Source organism: Plecotus auritus (genome assembly GCF_963455305.1).
Source record: "Plecotus auritus genome assembly, chromosome: 1".
NCBI classification, from domain to species: domain Eukaryota; kingdom Metazoa; phylum Chordata; class Mammalia; order Chiroptera; family Vespertilionidae; genus Plecotus; species Plecotus auritus.
Window position 1 is genome coordinate 91,600,641 of NC_137770.1, and position 20,535 is coordinate 91,621,175.

General features: G+C 36.1%; 1 protein-coding gene across 1 annotated transcript in view; it reads right to left on the minus strand.

The window, feature by feature from the left end:
- Positions 1–20,535, minus strand: part of STRN3 (striatin 3) — a 122,454-nt gene that overhangs the window by 13,809 nt on the left and 88,110 nt on the right. Inside the window, exons 8-12 of the mRNA XM_080643104.1 lie at positions 12,075–12,208; positions 10,671–10,846; positions 10,433–10,480; positions 10,065–10,186; positions 2,117–2,284 (exon numbers count right to left, since the gene is read on the minus strand). Of these exons, the coding sequence (XP_080499230.1) occupies positions 2,117–2,284; positions 10,065–10,186; positions 10,433–10,480; positions 10,671–10,846; positions 12,075–12,208 (648 nt within the window). The remainder of the gene's footprint in view (positions 1–2,116; positions 2,285–10,064; positions 10,187–10,432; positions 10,481–10,670; positions 10,847–12,074; positions 12,209–20,535) is intronic.

Consider the following 20,535-nt stretch of genomic DNA (forward strand, 5'->3'; position numbering starts at 1 on the left):
TATTCTTGAATTAATGTTAATAATAAAAAAAGAAATTGTGTTAGGATGGTGAGCTATATAATAAGTAACTTTCCCTCAATTATTTTATTTTTTATATTATTGACTGGATGATTGATTTTAGAGAGGGAGAGGGAGGGGGGAGAGAGAGGGAGAGAGAAACAGTAATAGGAGAGCTACATTGATTGGTTGCCTCCTGCTCGATCCCCGACCGGGGACCCGAAAACTAGGTATGTGCCCTAACTGGGAATCAAACCCACAACTTTCCAATGCACTGGAAGACACTCTAACCAACTGAGACACACCAGCCAAAGCTTTCCCTCAGTTACTTAAAATGTTTGTATAACATTCTATTTAACATTATAAGAAAAATATAGCTAGAGGGCTCTTAAAGTGAGAGTAGATATGTGCAAAAGTTACTTTCTATGCATTTTCTTTTAAAAGAGAAAAAAAAATCCCGATGAGTCTTTGGCCCACTTGCAATTATGTATCTTTTTAAAAAAATATATATTTTATTGATTTTTTACAGAGAGGAAGGGAGAGCGATAAGACAGTTAGAAACATCGATCATCTGCCTCCTGCATACTCTCCACCGGGGATGTGCCCGCAACCAAGGTACATGCCCTTGATCGGAATCGAACCTGGGACCCTTCAGTCCGCAGGCCAACGCTCTATCCACTGAGCCAAACCGGTCAGGGAGCAATTATATATCTTACTGTAAAATGATAAATTAGCATTCTCACATCACTGTCTTTAGAGACTATTCACCTGTGATGTTTTCAGATCTGTAAAAATAAAGTGTGTACTCTGGAATCCACTCATGCAGTGCTATCCCCTACAGTGGTCTGAGTAGCAATTTCTCTCTTTAACATAATAAATTCACTGGCCAGATCAATGCACAACAAGATGAAATCTGGATTTAAGCAATTAATTACCTAGATGAAGGTAGAAACAAATATCTAAATCAATTTTTACCTCAAAAACTTGGGTAACAGAGACCTAACAAAATTAAGCATATACTAGTCATCTAAAATGTTTTAAGCCCTAGCCGATTTGGCTCAGGGGATAAATGATTTGCCCGTGGACTGAAGAGTCCTGGGTTCAATTCCGGTCAAGGGCACATACCTAAGTTGCAGGTTCCCTGGTCGGGATGTGTGCAGGAGGCAACCAATCAATGTCTCTCTCACATTGATGTTTCTCTCTGTCTCTCCCTCTCCTTTCCACTCTCTCTAAAAAATCAATGGAAAAATATTCTCGGGAGAGGATTAACAAGCAAACAAACAAACAACAAAAATAACAAAAAAAAAATGTTTTAAAACTAAACATACTTTTTAATAAAAATAAAAGTTTGTCCCTGGCCAGGTGGCTCAGTTGGTTGGAGCATCATCAACCCATGCACCAAAAAGCTGAGGGCTCGTTTCCTGGTCAGGGCACATGCATACATTACAGGTTTGATCCCCAGTTGGGATGCATAGGGGAAGCAATCGATTGGTGTTTCTCTCTCTAAACATATCCTTGGGTGAGGATTAAAAAAAAAAAAAAAGTCTGACGTTTAAAACTAACTTTAAAAAATGACTTAAAAAATAAGACCAATACAAGCACAGTATATGTATGTAAACAAATGTCACAGGTAAACTGGTTAAAGCCTTCTTTGACAGGAAAGGATTTGAAATTATGCATGTCACTTAGTTTGTACCTCCCAGATAAGGGTGCTATTTCAATGATTACAGCTATATTTCTTAACCAGTGTGCTCATACATGGTTTGCAGGTATGCTTAACACTGTGATCATTCGATTTCTGTGGGAAGCCACCTGGAGCAGGCAGAGAGCCTTATGTTGTCCCTATTACTAGCCTCATTTGTCTACTCCACTATTACATAGAAATAGTTTTGCTTTTTAAATAGAACATGTCCTGAAAAGGGTAAAAAAACCCCACTGAACTACAGGATACATTTGCAAAGCTTCCCGTTTATAAAAAATAACGAAGGAAAAAGATTACCACAAGCTTTAAATTCTTTAATTTCTTGGAGCAACAAAGAAATAGTAAATCAATTATCCTTTCTATCTTCCAAATTAAAAAAAAAAGTTAGCTTTTTTCTTAGAGGCAACATTTACATACCCTTGTTTCCATTGTAAGTGCAAATACATGGCAATTTTTCTTGTGGCTTCCATAACCTAACAGTGCCATCTGCTGAACAAGACAGTAATTGATTTTTTATGCCACTATAAGCAAGACCCCAGACAGCATCTGTATGAGCCACTAAAGTGCCAGCTAGAACATTTGGCTCTGGGAAGAAAACAAACAAACAAAAATGAGCAAAAGTAAGTTTAAGTATATAAAGATAACTTAACATATAATTAAGTAAAAGACTACACATACCAGCTATAAGAAGATAAACCAAAATGTATACAATGGCCATGTCTTCTAAGTTGTGAAGTTATTGGTTATTTTTACCCACCTCCCCCAATACATTCTTGCATTTTATGTAAGGAACATATACATTTTTAAAAACAGCTTTGTTGAGATATTACTCCCATTCCATACAACTCACCAATTTAAAGCGTACAATTCAGTGTTTATTAGTATGTTTACAGAGTTCTGCAATCATCACCACACCAATTTTAAGACAATTTCACTACTCGTTAGCTATTTCCACCCAATTCTTCTTCCCCGCTTTTTTGCAACTCTAAAAAAAACCACTAATCTACTTCGTTACTACAAGTTTGCCTATTCTGGACATTTCATACAAGTGACCTTTTGTAACTGGCTTCTTTCATTTAGCATACTGTTTCCAAGGTTCATCCATATTATAGCATATATATAAGTATTTCATTTCTTTTAATTGTCGAGTAATATTCCATTGTATGGACACACTACATTTTATTCATTCATTACTTGATGGACCTAATGGCTAATAACATTGTGCCTCATTTGTCCTACAACCCTGTTTCTCTAGTAAACCCCCACTTTACACAGATGTCTCTTATCACGTCCACAATTCTCAACAGTTCCCAACCTTCCATCCTCATGGATAATTATCTCTCATACTTCACTGAGAAAATATAGCATTGAAATGGGAAGCCCTTCCCATCCTCCTGTCTCCCAATCTATAAATATGCTAGTGTCTACCATCTTCTCTGTGCAGTTGTATGTAAGGAATTGTCCTCCTTCCTACCAAAGACTAATTATACCAGATTTATTCCGGATTCCACTCCACTCACTAAATTGCTTTCATATTTAACATTTTCCCTGCTACAAAAATTCTCCTAATCCTTGGGACCCACAAGCCCAAAAATATGCTTCAGCGTCTCTCATCCTCAACAAAAAGACCTTCATTAACCATATGCTGCCCTTCTACCAAAGTGTAGAAAAGCATAGAGTAAATGTTTTTACCTCCCATTTACTCTCCAAATGACTGAAATATGGTTTGATACCATCAGCACAACAAAACAACCCTTGTTAAAACAACCAATGATGAACTCTCTTCTACCAAATTTAATAACGTTTTTTTTCTTTGATAAATTCTTTCTTTGTTGTTCTCATCACATTGCTTTTCATTCATAGAGTATGCTTTGAAAGGTCCCTTAACATTTTAGCATCCCTCTCTCAGTCTGGCCAAGAAAAGGGTGCCCTATTTGTCACTTATACTAGGTGTACCAGTTAATAATGTGGATTTTTTTCATAGATGGAGTTACACATATGTTGATATATATGTGATTAGATATGTATGCTATTTTGTTGTATTGACAACAAGCTTCAAAACTTCATATGTCATATTTGCTGAAGGTGTTAACATCATAGATATTTTTACGCTTCAAAATGTCGAATTTTGTGCCAAAAAACAAAGAGCATTTGCGGGAAGTTTTAATTTATTACTTTATTTTGAAGAAAAAGTTATTGTATACTTTGGGAAGCTTATGGTGAACATGCTCCAGCTCAAGATACTTGTGAATGCTGGTTTAAACGTTTTAAAAATGATGATTTTGATGTGAAAGACAAAGAATGTCCAGGTCAACTGAAAAAGTTTGAAGACCAACTATTACAAGCATTATTGGATGAAGATGCGTGTCAAACTCAAAAACAACTTGCAGGAAGATTAAAAGTTGCTCAGCAAACAATTTCAGATCATTTACAAGCAATGGGAAAGATTTTAAAGGAAGGAAAATGGGTGCCACATCAACTGAACGAAAGACAAATGGAAAACCTAAAAGTCATCAGTAAAATGTTGCTTCAACGGCACGAAAGAAAGTCTTTTTTACATTGAATTGTGACTGGTGATGAAAAGTGGATTTATTTTGAGAATCCCAAATGCACAAAATCATGGGTTGATCCAGGTCAACCATCAACTTCTACTGCAAGGCCAAATCCATTTGGAAAGAAGACAATGCTCTGCTTTTGGTGGGATCAGGAAGGTGTGGTGTATTATGAGCTTCTAAAACCAGGTGAAACCATTAATATTGATCGCTGCCGACAACAAATAATCAATTTGAACCACAGTTTGATCATGAAACCACCAGAATGTGCCAGAAGACACGGCAAAGTAATTTTGCTTCATGATGATGCACCATCACACACTTCAAAACCAGTTAAAGACACGTTTAAAGATCTTGCCTGGGAAGTATTAACCCACCCACTGTATTCACCAGACCTTGCTCCTTCAGATTACCACTTGTTCCGATTGATGGCGCACGCACTTTCTGAGCAGCACTTCAAAACATACCAAGAAGTGGAAAATTTGGTCTCTGAATGGTATGCCTCAAAACAAAAAAAGTTCTATTGGGACGGTATCCACACATTACCTAAAGATGGGGAAATGTAAATGTGTAGCTAGTGATGGACATTACTTTGAATAAAGTACTTTTAATGTTTCTCTTGAAATTATCGTGTTTTCTTTGATTATAAAATCTGCATTATTAACTGGTACACCTAATAAAAAGAAACCTATCCTCATTTTATCAGATTTCTCAGCAACATTTGAAAGTGCAAACTGTGTCCTTCTTCTCAAAATGGTTTCTTCTTTTGGTAAGTTTCCATGATTCCATATACTCTGCTGTACTTCCTACAACCTCAAAGTCCAGCCATTACTCAGTTTCCTTTGTTGGCTCTCTTGCTCTAGCCCAGTGGTTCTCAACCTTTCTAACGCCGCGACCCTTTAATACAGTTCCTCATGTTGTGGTGACCCCCAACCATGAAATTATTTTCGTTGCTACTTCATAACTGTAATTTTGCTACTGTTAATGAATCGTAATGTAAATATCTGTGTTTTCCGATGGTCTTAGGCGACCCTGCTGTGGGTTGCTAGCAGGGTCGCCTAAGACCATCGGAAAACGCAGATATTTACATTACGATTCATTAACAGTAGCAAAATTACAGTTATGAAGTAGCAACGAAAATAATTTCATGGTTGGGGGTCACCACAACATGAGGAACTGTATTAAAGGGTCGCGGCTTTAGAAAGGTTGAGAACCACTACAGCCACTCTCCCAATGTCAAGAGTTCCTTCTCTTACCCTAAACAACACATTCTCCCTGTGTTATAGCAACCATTCTCACATCTTCATAGTAATATTACCGATTTAGTATTGCCATCTCTTAACATGCCTAAAATCCGAATTCACACACCTTTTCTGCCCCCATTTCAACAAATGCTACGTCCCATATTCAACGTGGATAACAGAGACCTAACAAAATTAAGCTCAGATCAAAAGTGGTGATGAAAATGTTCTGAATGAGACAGTGATAATGGTTGCATAACCCTGTGAGTATAGTAAAAATTACTGAACTGTATACTTCAAGAGGGTAAATTTTATTAAATGTGAATTATATCTCAATAAAGCTGTTAAAAAAATAAACAACAAAATCCAGAGTCACTCATTCATTACTTCACCCACTCAATCGATTTATCAATGGACTAGAGGCCCGGTGCACAAAATTCGTGCACGTGTGTGTGTGTGTGTGTGTGTGTGTGTGTGTGTGTCCCTCAGCCCAGCCTGCACCCTCTCCAATCTGGGACCCCTAGAGGGATGTCTGGCTGCCCGTTTAGGCCCAATCCCACCAGGATCCCTCTCACAATCCAGGACTGCTGGCTTCCAAGCACTCGCTTGCCTGCCTGCCGGATTACCCCTAACTGCTTCTGCCTGCCAGCCTGATCTATGCCTAACTGCCCTCTCCTGCCGGCCTGGTCATTCCTAACTGCCCTCCCCTGCAGGCCTGGTTGCCACCAACTGCCCTCCCCTGCTGGCCCTGTCACCCCTAACTGCCCTCCCTTGCCAGCCTGGTCACCCCTAACTTCCCTCTTCTGCAGGCCTGGTTGCCCCCAACTGCCCTCCCCTGCAGGCCTGGTCCCTCCCACTGTCCTCCCCTGCTGGCCTAATCGCCCACAACTGCCCTCCCCTGCCGGCCATCTTGTGGCAGCCATCTTTTGTCCACATGGGGGCAGCCATCTTGTGTGTTGGAGTGATGGTCAATTTGCATATTACTTTTATTAGATAGGATTCTGTCTATTCTATCCTACCTCCCCAATATGTCTTATATCCATTTCCCTTCAACTGGTCTGCTACCAACACTTTACCACCACTCTAGTCTTGGCAACATCACCTCTCACCTAGTACTGGCCCACTACATTCCAACTTTATAGTACAACATTAAATTTGTATTCCTCTCTCCACTCTGCCCTCTATGTCCTGCAACAGCCAGAGTCACCTTTTTAAAACCTACATTTACAGGTCACTTCCTGGCGTAAAACTCTTTACAGTAGTCCCCCCTTATCCACAAGGGATACATTCCAAGACAACCAGTGGATAACTGAAACCATGGATAGTACCAAACTCTATATACAGGGGTTGGCAAAAGTAGATTTACAGTTGTGAGTATGCGAAACACAGTTAATTCTTGTATTATTTATTTATTAGTGTATTATTTGTCTTCTTCCTACTATTATTATTTCACATCCTTACTTATGATTTATCTTTTAGGTAATGTCTTATTCCACCCAAACAACTGTAAACCTATTTTCCCCCACCCCTGTATACTATTTCCCTACATATACATACCTATGATAAAGTTTAATTTATAAATTAGCCACACTAAGAAATTAACAACAATAACTAATAATAGAACAATTATAACAATATACTATAACAAGTTATGTGAATGTATTCTTTCAGCAAACTAGCACACATTTCTTTTTTTGGTAGGCTGCAGATTTAATAATCAAGAGAACTTACATAAAAGGTTTGTTTTGAATGGTAGCAAGACAAGTTGAATCTTAAGTGCATATAGAGGCCTTAACTGAGTTCAGTAATGTATTCAAGCTAGCTGGTCTCAATGTCTTACTCTTTCAAGGCTACATCCTTTAAAATGACTTCTATTGTGGGTACATTCTAAGGACTGGGGAGAAGATATAAATTGCCTCAAGGGTGAATTATTATATTCCTGAGTCTCTCATTGAGAAGCCTCCAATTGCCTGGGTTCAGCTCAAGCACGAATTTCTTTTTCCTTCTTCACAATTTCATGGATAGGAACCTCAGCATATGATTATATTTTCTTTTCTTATTTAGTCAAAAACTTTCACATTCTCACTTAAAGGAAGCATTTTATAGCCCTGACCGGGTGGCTCAGTTGGTTGGAGCATCATCCCATACACCGAAAGGTTGCGGGTTTGATCCTTATTTGTGGCGTACAGGAGGCAATAGATCGATGTTTCTCTCTTTCCCTTCCTCTCTCTCTCAAATCAATAAAACAACAACATATCCTTGGATGAAGATTAAAAAATAATTTCTCTTTGGCATATTCAAATTGGCAGTATCAATTCTCTTGCACTTTGGGGCCATTATTAAGTAAATTAAAGGTTACTGGAACATAAGCACTGCCATACCTGGATACCAAGAGACTAACAGGCAGGTAAGCATATACAGTGTCAATATGTTGAAATAAGGAATGATTCACATCTAGGGCAGGATGGAACAGGAGGATGCTGGGTTTCATCGTGCTACTCAGAACAGTGTGCAATGTAAAACCTAACAATTTTTTATTTTTGGAATTTTCCAATTAACATTTTTGGATCATGGTTGACCTCAGGTAACTGAATTCTCAGAAAGCAAAACAGCTGAAAAGGAGGGTATACTATACTAAAATTTCCCTTTTACATTGTATATTTTAGTTTGAATGTCACCATTTTAGACTACATCTAAAGAAAGTTCCACCTGTTACTCTCTCTCATAGTACTGTACTGTCATAGTACTTATCACAATTTTTAACTATAGATTCTATCCCCTTGCTTATCTGTTTAATGCCTACCATTTCCATTAGACAATTCTTCTTTTTTTAAAAAATATTTTTATTGATTTTGAGAGAGAAAAAGGGAGAGGGAGAAAGAAACATCAATGTGAGACTGAAATACTGATTGGCTGCCTCCTGCATGCCTCCTACTGGGGATGGAGCCTGCAACCTGGGCATGTGCCATGATCAGAAATCGAATTGGCAACCTGTCAGTGCATGGGACAATACCCAACCAACTTGAGCAACACCGGGCAAGGCTAATTCTTACTTCTTGATGTAGTACTTAACACTAAACCTGGCAAAGTTAGGTACGAAGTGTGTGTTAAATAAAAACACCAAACAGCTCAAGCTCTTCTTAAATAAAACAACCATTAAGTAGACCACTGTTTATTTAACCACTAGAGGCCCGTGCACAAAATTCGTGCAGTGTGTGTGTGGGGGGGTGTCCCCTCTGCCTGGCCTGTATCTGGGATTCCTCTCACAATTCGGGACTGCTGGCTCCTAACCGCTCACCTGCCTGCCTGCTTGATCGCCCCTAACCACTTCTGCCTGCCTGCCTGATCTTGCCACTAACTGCTCCCCTGTCAGCCTGATCGTGCCCCTAATTATTTGCTCCCCCTCGCCGGACTGATCTAGTCCCTAACTGCTTGCTCCACAGCACCGGCCTGATCTCGCCCCTAACTGCTTGCTCCCATGTGCCGGCCTGACCGCCCCTAAACACTTCTGCCTGCCTGCCTGATCTCGCCACTAACTGCTCCCCTGTCAGCCTGATCGTGCCCCTAATTGCTTGCTCCCCCTCACCGGACTGATCTAGCCCCTAACTGCTTGCTCCACAGCACTGGCTTGATCTCGCCCCTAACTGCTTGCTCCCATGTGCCAGCCTGACCGCCCCTAACCACCTCTGCTTCCGCCACTGTGGCTTTGTCCAAAAGGACGTGGGACAGTTGATCCAGTCTAATTAGCATATTACCCTTTTATTAGTATAGATTCTCATACTAACAAACATTCATTTTGTTTTAATTTTTATAATTACAAACAATGCCCATTAAATATATTGAATACAGTATAAGTATTTCTGTAGGACAGATTCTAAAAGTGGTATTTGTAAGTGTATTGTTTTTTAAAAAATATATTTTTACTGATTTCAGAGAGGAAGAGAGAGGGAGAGAAATAGAAACATCAATGATGAGAGAGAATCATTGATTGGCTGCCTCCTGCATGCCCCCCGCCCCGCCCCTGCACTGGGGATCGAGCCCGCATCCAGGGGATGTGCCCTGACTGGGAATCAAACTGTGACCTCCTGGTTCATAGGTCAACGCCCAACCACTGAGCCATACCGGCTGGGCATTGTAAGTTTTTTTTAAATTAAGGAATTTTTTGACCTCTAAAAAGTTGTAGTGATACACCCCCTTACTGTCCCTATTTGTTTCTATAGTCTTCTGCTAAATATTTTTGAACTACGTAAGTTTTTTCTATTTTAAAAGATTGTTCCTTATGCTAAATTTTATTATCTTCTTTTTGTAACTAGTACTGAAATTAACTAATGTTTTAATTAATAATATATTTATTACTATTAATATATATATTGGACACCATAGAGAAAGTACCAATTCACAGGCCTAAATATTCATGGCATATTTCCTAATGTTTCTCTTTAATAAAGCTAATTAATAGAAATTAAATAACTAAACAAGGAAACTAATACGTTTCAACAAGCTTCTAGCTGACGTATTTACTTTTGCCAGCTCCATTCACTTAAAAATATACGTTTTGAACATTTTACTTACCATATGTATCATATGGATCGACATTAGGGCTAGGCATATTCCACCACTGGATGGTTGCATCGATACCACCACTAAAACACTGCTCTCCATTAGAACTAATCGCTAAAGATAGAACAGGGCCACTATTATAGGAAAAAAAGAAAAAAGTTACTTATAAAGTTTAGAAAAGAAACTCATATATGCAGTCCCCAACCTCTGAATTTGTGTGGCATCTTAAAACTGTATAAGATAAACATGTACACTTGAATAGTAATGATTATATTCTTCTAATACAATTATTAATAAAACATTATTCAAGTACTGTCTTTTCTAAAATAAAGCAAACATTACTACAATTTTATAAGATTTATGAATAAAATAAAACTTACATGTGGGCCCTAAATGTGTAGATAGGCTCTACATCTAAAGAGGCACTCCTAAAAGGAGGGGGGGAGGGGAAGGGTGGGAGAGAAGACAAATAATCGTAAACCATTGGTTGATATTCAAGAGTCATTAGGTAAGATCACACTGAGTGTATGTATGAAATGGGAGCATAAAAAATAGTAACTTCTAATTTTTGGCAAATCTGGAAGGAGAAAAAACACAGGCTACCATTAAAATACTTACTTTTTGGCAGGAACTGTTTTTTGTAAGTTCCAAAGTTTTAGAGTATGATCCTCAGAAGCGGTAACTAGCACAGGTTCTACAGGATGAAAAGCTAATGCCCGGACTCCATCAAAATGGCTACGTAGTGTATACTTGGGGTTCCATGTCTTTCGAAAGGCATCTTTATTGGTAGGCAACTAAAAAGAAAAAGCACAATATTTAGTGGTAAAAGCAGTAAATTGATAGACATGTGGAATTTTTATTTGTTTTGGTGTGTTTAAAATATGTATGTTAAATTGCTTTGCTAAACTGTCCAGTAGAAATTTAATGTACCTTAAAAGCTTTATAATAAATCTTTATCATTTAATAAGAACTAAGAATAATTTCATTAGCTTTCAAATGGAGTCCCTCAATCTGTTTTACCTAATCATTAGGCTAAACTCAAAGGTCCTAGGAAATGTCAGATGAGAAGAACAAAAAACTACCATGCTGCAATACCTTATATGAAAACAATAAAAATTAAATAAATTACTACCAAAAATCCAAGAGTACAATATTAATAGTACAGTTGTCATTCAGAAAATTAGCAATGTGAAGTTTTTAAAGGCAGCAAGTTAAGGTACTTCCCAAAAGTGTGAACTAAAAACACTAAGAATATTTTCATCATTACTGTTGATATTGCCATGAGGTTAATCGTTTTTATCGTCATTTCTCCATCTGTAAAGATAGGCTATAAAATCTCTCCCAAACTAGGTCAAGTTTACTAAAATTTAGTACCCTATATACTTTATAAAACGGAGAAAAAATGAATTCATTAAAAAACAAAATATTTGCTGAAAACTGCAAATTCATTAATATAAAGTTAAACAAGTTTAGTTAACTCTCAATTGAATGTTTACTGTCTATAAAAAATTTAATCCCAGACTAGTTTCACCTCTAACACACTGTCCTCCCCCTTTCCCCTCCATCTTCCCCCTATCCCTCAAATGAAGGACTGAAAATCAGGAAATAGCAACAAGCTAACTTGAACATTATCCTTAAAAAAATAAAAGTTCCAAAATAAAACATGCTTTTAAAGAAGTCTCCTGAAGCAATCAGGCTATTTTTCTCCTTAACACTGAAATATGACTTAATTTGAATAAATAATTGAGAGTTGACTACTCAAGATATTTATTGATCAGTATTTTAAGATAATCAATCATCCCAAACTCCTAACTAATCCACCACAATACCTAAGAAAAATTTAAACACCACAAAGAAACTAGTTATTAAAAAAACACACAACTACATGTCACTTCAACTCAACATAATTGACAAACTTATCTTTTCCATGCACCTTGATATTAAATCTATTTTATAAGTGTTTCCAAAAATAAGGAGCCTTCTAGTAAATCATTAAAAAATTAAAAATAAAACTGCACTTACATCATAACTATAGTCTGCATCATTTGTTACCGTCAAGTCTGCAAGGTCTCCAAGGCCCAGTACACTTAACAAAACATCATCAGAACCCATAATAAATGACTTGCCTCCTCCAGATGGAAACGTTATTGGTTCAGCTATAAAGAACAAAACCGCTTCTTAAATGCTGAAAAATCATACAGTACAAGACAATATAGTGGGGGAAATGTAAGCACTTAACAGTTATAATACAGTAATATAAATTTTATCTTCCCACTTCCCTCATTTCTTCCACTCAAAAAATCCTATTACTGAATAGTAAAAAATAAATGTTTATTTAGGAACTGCAACATAATCTTCCACAAAGCAAATAAATATATATTAGGTATATTATTCCAGGGTGGGAGGTGGGTCACAAAAGCTCTGTCTATTTAAATCACTTTATCTCTTCAGTACAATTATAACTATGGTATTTTTAAATGTTGTAAATTGTTGGGAAGTCCTTTCACTTTGCATCCTATTTGCTTAGAAGTGCTAGGTATTCTAGTTCCTGATAAAAATCAATAAGCATTCAAATTAAATTATCTCCATCTATAATACCATGTATCAATTTTCTGAAATGAAGTCTTAAATTGCTTAAATTCCTCCAATAGCAATGGTCTAGAAAGAGGGCAGTTCTAGCACCAACAATGTCAATTTCCTTTCTACAAAAGGTTAATCCAAGTAATATTTAGAATGTCTTCCAGCTTTCAAGATTTGACCACAATTGTTTTATTTTAACTTCCCTTTTATTTACCATGATACTTCTAAAATAAAATAACTATAGAATTTTAAATTAAATTTCTAATACTTTGAGCAATTAAAACACTGCCATAATTAAAATAACTATACTAATATATAAATATTTTGCTGTAACAGTTATAGTATAAGCAATAATTCTCAGTATCATTTCAAACATGCTTTGAAAGCAAAATTTTAATCTTAAGATGCCAGGGGAAAGTACACAAGTCACTGTAATAAAAAACAATTCAATATATCAAAACAAATGTAAAATTCATGAGCAAAATTAAAAGTGAAACAGTATATAAAAACTCAAGCTAATTATCAATTTTGAAAAATTTCTATGAATGATACAAATTTAATACACTATAGGAAACATAACTGGTATGACACTTGTCAGTCATCATTAACACTACTGAAAAAAATTAAGATACAAGTCAACTTTTCCTAGATAAATACGATAGCAAAAGTAAAATTCATCTATATTTAGAATATCTTATTATTTATCAAAGTAAGCAATAATATAAAAGTAAGCTATATAATTTGACTCAAATCAAGTCTTACATGACACTGCTAAAATGAAGTTGTGAGTCAACAGCTGATCTAGAGTAAATTTGATAGAAAATATACATAGGGATACTAGTGGTATTCAATCTTTCAATGATTATATTCATTGAATCTGAATAATGTATAGTACTGACCCTTCCTACCAATATTTAGTATGCAGTTATTGGTAATACCAAAGCAGCTAAGAACAATAAAATAAATATTTTAAAATTATGTTTAAGAACAATTATATAAAAATTCATTTGGTAATATTTACTCAAAGCATTTTTAGCCAGTACAAGGTCATATATTTCTTTTAGGCTCATTAATTTGTTTATAAGAAAAGTTAGAACAAAATACCACAATTCCTTCCACTCACAATTATACAAATATCGATAAAAGCCTAATAAAATAACTTTAACATAATAAATTAATTTGCATTATTACATATTCTTTTTACCGAGATATTTCTAATCAGTTGTTGACCAATTTAGGGGCATGTGAAGGGAAGTGCCTGGGCTATCCTGGCTAGTTTTATTGGAGTTTTAAACAAAAAGTTAGTATATATATATCCATTTCTAATTAGTCATATGACTACATTTCTCAATCTCTATATACACACACATATTTACTTATATATAGCAAGCTATGCTGCTCACTCAGCATTTATTACATATATATGTGAAAAAACCTTTTAAGCTACATTTCTACTTTCCATAATCACCCATTACCACTGTGGCTGTGATAATCACAGTAAATACTTAATTTACTCACTCTTGTTTTCTTGTAGAGGAAATTAATTTGTATTCTATAAATTCATTCTATTAATGTTAATATAATTACTTATAGCACATAATCACATAAGCATAAAAATGTCATTGGCAATTCAAAGAAAAATAAAATTATTAAAAGAAGTTTTTAATGATGAAAATTATGACACTTTTTATTAATAGCCTAAACAATTTCATCAAGCAATTAAACAATACTATTATCATTTCCCTTTATGGAAATATAAGGGTCCCAAATGGAATCTTACAACAAGGTCCTTTTGTAATTAATCCTCTTTTTTACAGACACTTAATGACCAAGGAAACCTCTGTAGCTCACATATCAAACTCTTCTTCCTGCTTCAATTTTATCAAAACTAAAGAACACATCCCAATAACTGATTCAGTGTCGACATGGTATATCTTAAGTCTTTACTAAAAATAGTCTGAAAAGTTGTAATACAGAACTTTCTTTCTGAAAACAGACATTTTGTCTTTAAAAAATGATGTATGACATGGACTTCAACAGGAAAGTATGAAGTTGGAGGTTGCCACTAAAAAAAGATTATGAGCCAAAACCGGTTTGGCTCAGTGGATAGAGCGTCGGCCTGCGGACTCAAGGGTCCCGGGTTCGATTCCGGTCAAGGGCATGTACCTTGGTTGCGGGCACATCCCCAGTAGGGGGTGTGCAGGAGGCAGCTGATCGATGTTTCTCTCTCATCGATGTTTCTAACTCTCTATCCCTCTCCCTTCCTCTCTGTAAAAAATCAATAAAATATATTAAAAAAAAAAAAAAAGATTATGAACTCTAATGTTTCCTTCTTAGCTTTATGTAGAGACTGAATTTGCTTCTTTCAAAATAAATGCTAAGATTTACAATTACGTTTGTACTTATCTCCCCATTTCCTACTCATTCCACCATTAAGAGTTATATCACTCACTTTTTTTAAAAAAAGGACACATACATAAGCACACATAGAGAGCACTAAGTTGATTTAAATGAAAAATCAACAGTTTAAGTGTACAACACCAACTACAAAAATTTTAACAAGTTTACCTATGCATTATATGGCAAAACAACCCAAAAGCTAAGGAAGATAAACCACCTGAAATGCATAAAATGAAAAATAATGGATTTGGTATGTGGATTTTAGACAATATTTCCTGATGTAAAACAGGAAAATAGCTCAATAGCAGAAAAGAGATCTGGAAAAGTCAACAGACTATTTTACTTTTCATGCATTAATATGTTTTGTTTTGGCTTTATTATTTCTCACCATAATCTGTAATTCTCATATCTGCATGCAGATATGATTCTAAGAGAAAAAAAAACACAAAACTATTTAACTGTAAGAAAAATGTACCACTAGAGAACTCCTATAGGGGAACAGATGTATTAAAAATTTTTTGACTTAGGCATCAAATTCTGTTAGATAGCAAAAACAAGAAACATCAATGAAATTCAAATCTATATGCCAAATTATTAGATAATTAAGTACGTTATACTTATGCTAGAGGCCCAGTGGGGAGGGGGGGGGGAGAGAAGGCGGCCCCTCAGCCCGGCCTGCGCCCTCTCACAATCTGGAAGCCCTCAGGGGATATCCAACTGACAGCAGTCGGACATCCTTATCCTTAGCACTGCCCCAGAGGTGCGAGAGGCTCCTGCCACCACCACTGTGCTCGCCAGCCGTAAGTCCAGCTTCTGGCTGAGCTGTGCTCCCCGTGTGGGAGTGCACTGACCAACAGGGGGCAGCTCCTGCGTTGAGCGTCTGGCCCCTGGTGGTCAGTGCGCAACATAGCGACCAGTCGTTCTGCCATTCAGTCAATTTGCATATTAGCCTTTTATTATATAGGATCATGTCACAATAAGCCTTACTCAGTCTTATTACTTAGAATTATAAATATCTGTACCTAGAATTATAAATAAATGAAGTATATATACATATCTTCAGCTAAAATCAATTCTGGGGGAAAAAATGCCTAAGTAGTTCTTTCATTTTGTGCACATTTCTAGTTTCATTACCAAGTAGTATATACTCGCTACCAAGTTAAAGAATAAGATGCTGCCTTATTCTAAAATGATTTTTTAAACTGCTTTTTTCTGTAAGCTAAAGTTAGATTTCTGAGAGGTACTCTGAATTGACCCCTGTGATAAAAACAACTCCATCTAACATTAGCCAGTGTGGTTCAGTGACTGGAGCATCTGCCTGCCCACCAAAGGGTACATGGTTTGCTCCCTGCCCTCAATCCGGGTGCGTGTGGGAGGCAACCAATCAATGTCTCTCTCTCAAATTGATGTTTCTCTCTCTCTCTTTCTCTTCTGCCCCCTCCCTTCCACTCTCTAAAAAGCAGTGGAAAAAATATCCTCAGGTGAGTATTACCAACACACACACACACACACACACACACACACACACACACACACACACAAAACAAAGACACAGAAGCAAAAAATCTCAAAAATCCCTTAGACCAGTGGTCGGCAAACTCATTTGTCAACAGAGCCAAATATCAACAGTACAACGATTGAAATTTCTTTTGAGAGCCAAATATTTTAAACTTAAACTTCTTCTAACGCCACTTCTTCAAAATAGACTCGCCCAGGCCGTGGTATTTTGTGGAAGAGCCACACTCAAGGGGCCAAAGAGCCGCATGTGGCTCGCAAACCACAGTTTGCCGACCACGGCCTTAGACAATTACATCAAGAGCTTGCCCAACATGTTCTATGAAGATGATTTAAAGTCATTTTCATTCCAGCTGGTGTGGCTCAATGGTTGAGTGTCGACCTATGAACCAGGAGGTCACGGTTCAATTCCCAATCAGGGCACAAGCTGGGTTGTGGGCATGATCTCCAGTGTGGGGTGTGCAGGAGGCAGCCCATCAATGACTCTCTCTCTCCCTCTCCCTTCCTCTCTAAAATCAACAAAAATATATTAAAAAAAATAGTCATCTTCAGCATTTTAAAACAGCAGCAAATTACAATACTAAGGAGATGTGACTTGGAATTAACATCTCCTGCAATGTAAATAAAATGGTAGCTAAACTTTACACCTTCCTCTGCTCGTGCACCTTCATAATCAGTCATTCTAGTAGAGGATGAACTAGACTAACTGATTAATGATTCCTGAAGGGATGTGGGCAGCTCATCATGTCCCAGATCAGCTATGATGTCATAGAGTTTTGTCCTGTTGACTCTTATAAAGTAATGTCAGCAGTAGAGGTTCTTTTAATGGCTACTGCTTGACTTGTTCACAGCCTCTAAAACCAACTTACTAGCAAAACAGGATTTTAAAGAAGTTCCAGTTACAAAAATCTCAAATAATTAAAGATGTCTTCAATTTTCCATGTCATCCCCCCAAAACATTAAAATGATTTAAATATTTAAGATATTCAATATTTCTGTGAATGTTACTATAAATATATCGTTTTATACATATATAATTGAGCCTTCTGTCACTCAACCAAAATTCTATAAGCTCACAGACACAAAAGGTACCATTAAAACAACAAGAAATTTTGGTGTTTAATGTTAATATTTAATAACAAAGAATAAAGCCTGGGTTTTTCCAACTTAATAAACTATTTTGAAAAGTTAACAAAGAAATAAGTACAAATTATTTTTTTTATGAGGGTGCAACAAACAATTAACTTACCCTGGTGTGTTTTTTTTTATATTTTCTTGCAACATTCACACAAGTTTTTCATTAACAAACCAACCCAAAATGTGTTTTCACTTTTCCCAAATTTGAAAAACCCGCTTTACCCATAAACTCTGATTTCCTCGTTATTAAAAGAAATTCTAAAAAAGTTAAGTTTTCCCTTTTCCAATGTATTGATAATCAAGTCAGATGATATCATATTCTATAAATGAAAAAGACAGGAAAGTTTGGATAAATTAGAATCAGTAAAAAAACTAAGACAAGTCAATCACTAAGAACCATGTACATATTCTCAGAATGTGAATCTTTGAAAAGGGAAAAGCCTCTAAATCTTTTGAAGGAAATGAAATAAGCATCAACTTTATAGGTATAAATAGCAATAAACCATAAGAATAAGATCACCTGTTAAAGACATATTAAAATTTAAACTTTCCATGCTGAAAACTGAAACAGACAAATATCAAAGGAAGTCTTAAAAGATTTTTAACTCCCCCTCATATTCTAGAGATTCCAGACTTCAGATGCTTCATGCTTACTTCAAATCACTGCGATTTTTAACTATTATTGATTTACATATTTTTATGATATGCAGAAAAAATGGAGAGCATAGGAAGCTAAAAAAATCCTACCTGATCAAGATTTTAAGAAAACTAACTTATAACTTCCTCTTCACTCCCTCGCCAATTACAGAAACTATTAAAAAATGAAAGGCCCTGCCTGGATGGCTCACTTGGTTTGAGTGTTGTCCCATGCACCAAAAGGTTGTGGGTTCAATTCCTGATCAGGGCACATACCCAGGTTGTGGGTTTGATCCCTGATCAGGGCATGTAGGGGAGACAACAGATCGATGTTTCTCTCTCACATCTCTCTCTCTTTCTCTATTTGTATCCTTATCTCTCCCCTTCTTCTCTCTAAAATCGATATATCCTCAGGTGAGGATCTATATATATAAAAGCCTAATATGCAAAGTGTCCCCTCGGGAGTTTGACACGGATCAAAGGAAGGCCCTGGCAGGTAGCCGGCAGCCAGGGAAGGGAGGCCCTGGCTGGCAGCCGCTAGGGACCCACCCATACACACATTTCGTGCACTGGGCCTCTAGTTGAAAAATTAAAAAATAAAGAAACCTGAGTTTTAGGCTAGATAATATTGTATCACTGTTAATTCCCTGATTTTCATTGTTGTGCTGTGGTTATGTAAGAGAATTTCTTTGTGGTTAGGTAAAGAACTCTAAAGTATTTAAGGAGCAACATGTCTATAACACTCAGTTTTCTGAACTGTTCAAAATAATAACTATACCTTTACAAAGAGAAAAGGATAAAGCAAATACAGTAAAATGTTAATATTTGGAGAACCTGGATAAAAGGTACATGGAACTCTTTGCACTATTCCTGTAACTTTTCCTGAGCCTAAAATTATAGCAAAAATAAAAAGTTAAAAGGAAAAGGAAGCTTAACTCTTTTGAAGCCTGAGGTAAAAATAACTGCCTCAAGTCTCTTTAGGTCAGGGGTGGGCAAACTTTTTGACTCGAGGGCCACAATGGGTTCTTAAACTGGACAGGAGGGCCGGAACAAAAGCATGGATGGAGTGTTTGTGTGAACTAATATAAATTCAAAGTAAAGGAGCGGAGGGGAGAGCAAGAGAACCGGATAGAACAGCCGGATCCGGCCCGCGGGCCGTAGTTTGCCCAAGGCTGCTTTAGGTTCATAGTCTTGCCTTTTAGAAGTATTGATAAAGTAGAGCTCTTTATGCATACCTCGTTTAGCAAGAAATTAACACTGAATTGTATCTATAATCCAAGTCAAAGTTGACATTTTTAAGTCATTTTCTTTTGCCTCAGATAGGGGAAAAAAAAGGGTGGAGTGGAATGAACAGTTAGAAGACAGATAAATGTTAGCATCTTAGCTCTTGATTTTAGAAGACTTTCTATTAAAGAGTCAAATCATGGCCAAGTCTTTACAAAGTTAAAAATTGATAGATATTTTTGCCATTTTTTTTTCTTTCCATTAAAAGGGTATTTAGATTGGTTTATGACTATCAATTCCATATGGTAAAGTTGGCAAATAATTTTCTTCCCTCTAAGAAGTTGGACAAAAAAAATCTATAGAAACTTAGTGCTAAGATCCAGTAGGTATGAATCATTCACATTTTGGAATAAAGGAAAAAGAAAATCAAAAGTCTACACAGCTTATGAATTATTCTAACTTGTACAAAACTACATCTGGGAAAATACCAGCATAAAAACAAAAATGCAGATAATAAGAATGCTAAGAAAATTTATGAATTATCTTTTCATGTGAAATTGTATATCAGTATTAATATGATGGTCTGCGTGGAATAATGCCATTTGAAGTTTATGATCCATCAATTTTTTAAAAGTTTTTTTTTATTTCCTTAAGTTTTATCTCTATGAGAAGGACTCAAAACCAACATTTTTCTTACTGAACTTTATATTCAAGAGGAAAAAGCTTTTATTTATCTAAATTCACAAAGAACATATAAAAAAGAATTTACTATTGCCTAATTCATTCTGAGACATTTTGTTGGAAACTTCATCTTTATATCTATATATACAGGTAACCTTAAAATACTGATGTTTGCAAAAACATTAATTATGAGAAACATTCTAAGAGTTTAACTAATGGAGGGTAGGCTAAATCAACAAAATGCAATACTGTGTAAACACTAAAATTATATTTTATATAAAAGATGACTATAAAACCAAGGGGAAAATTA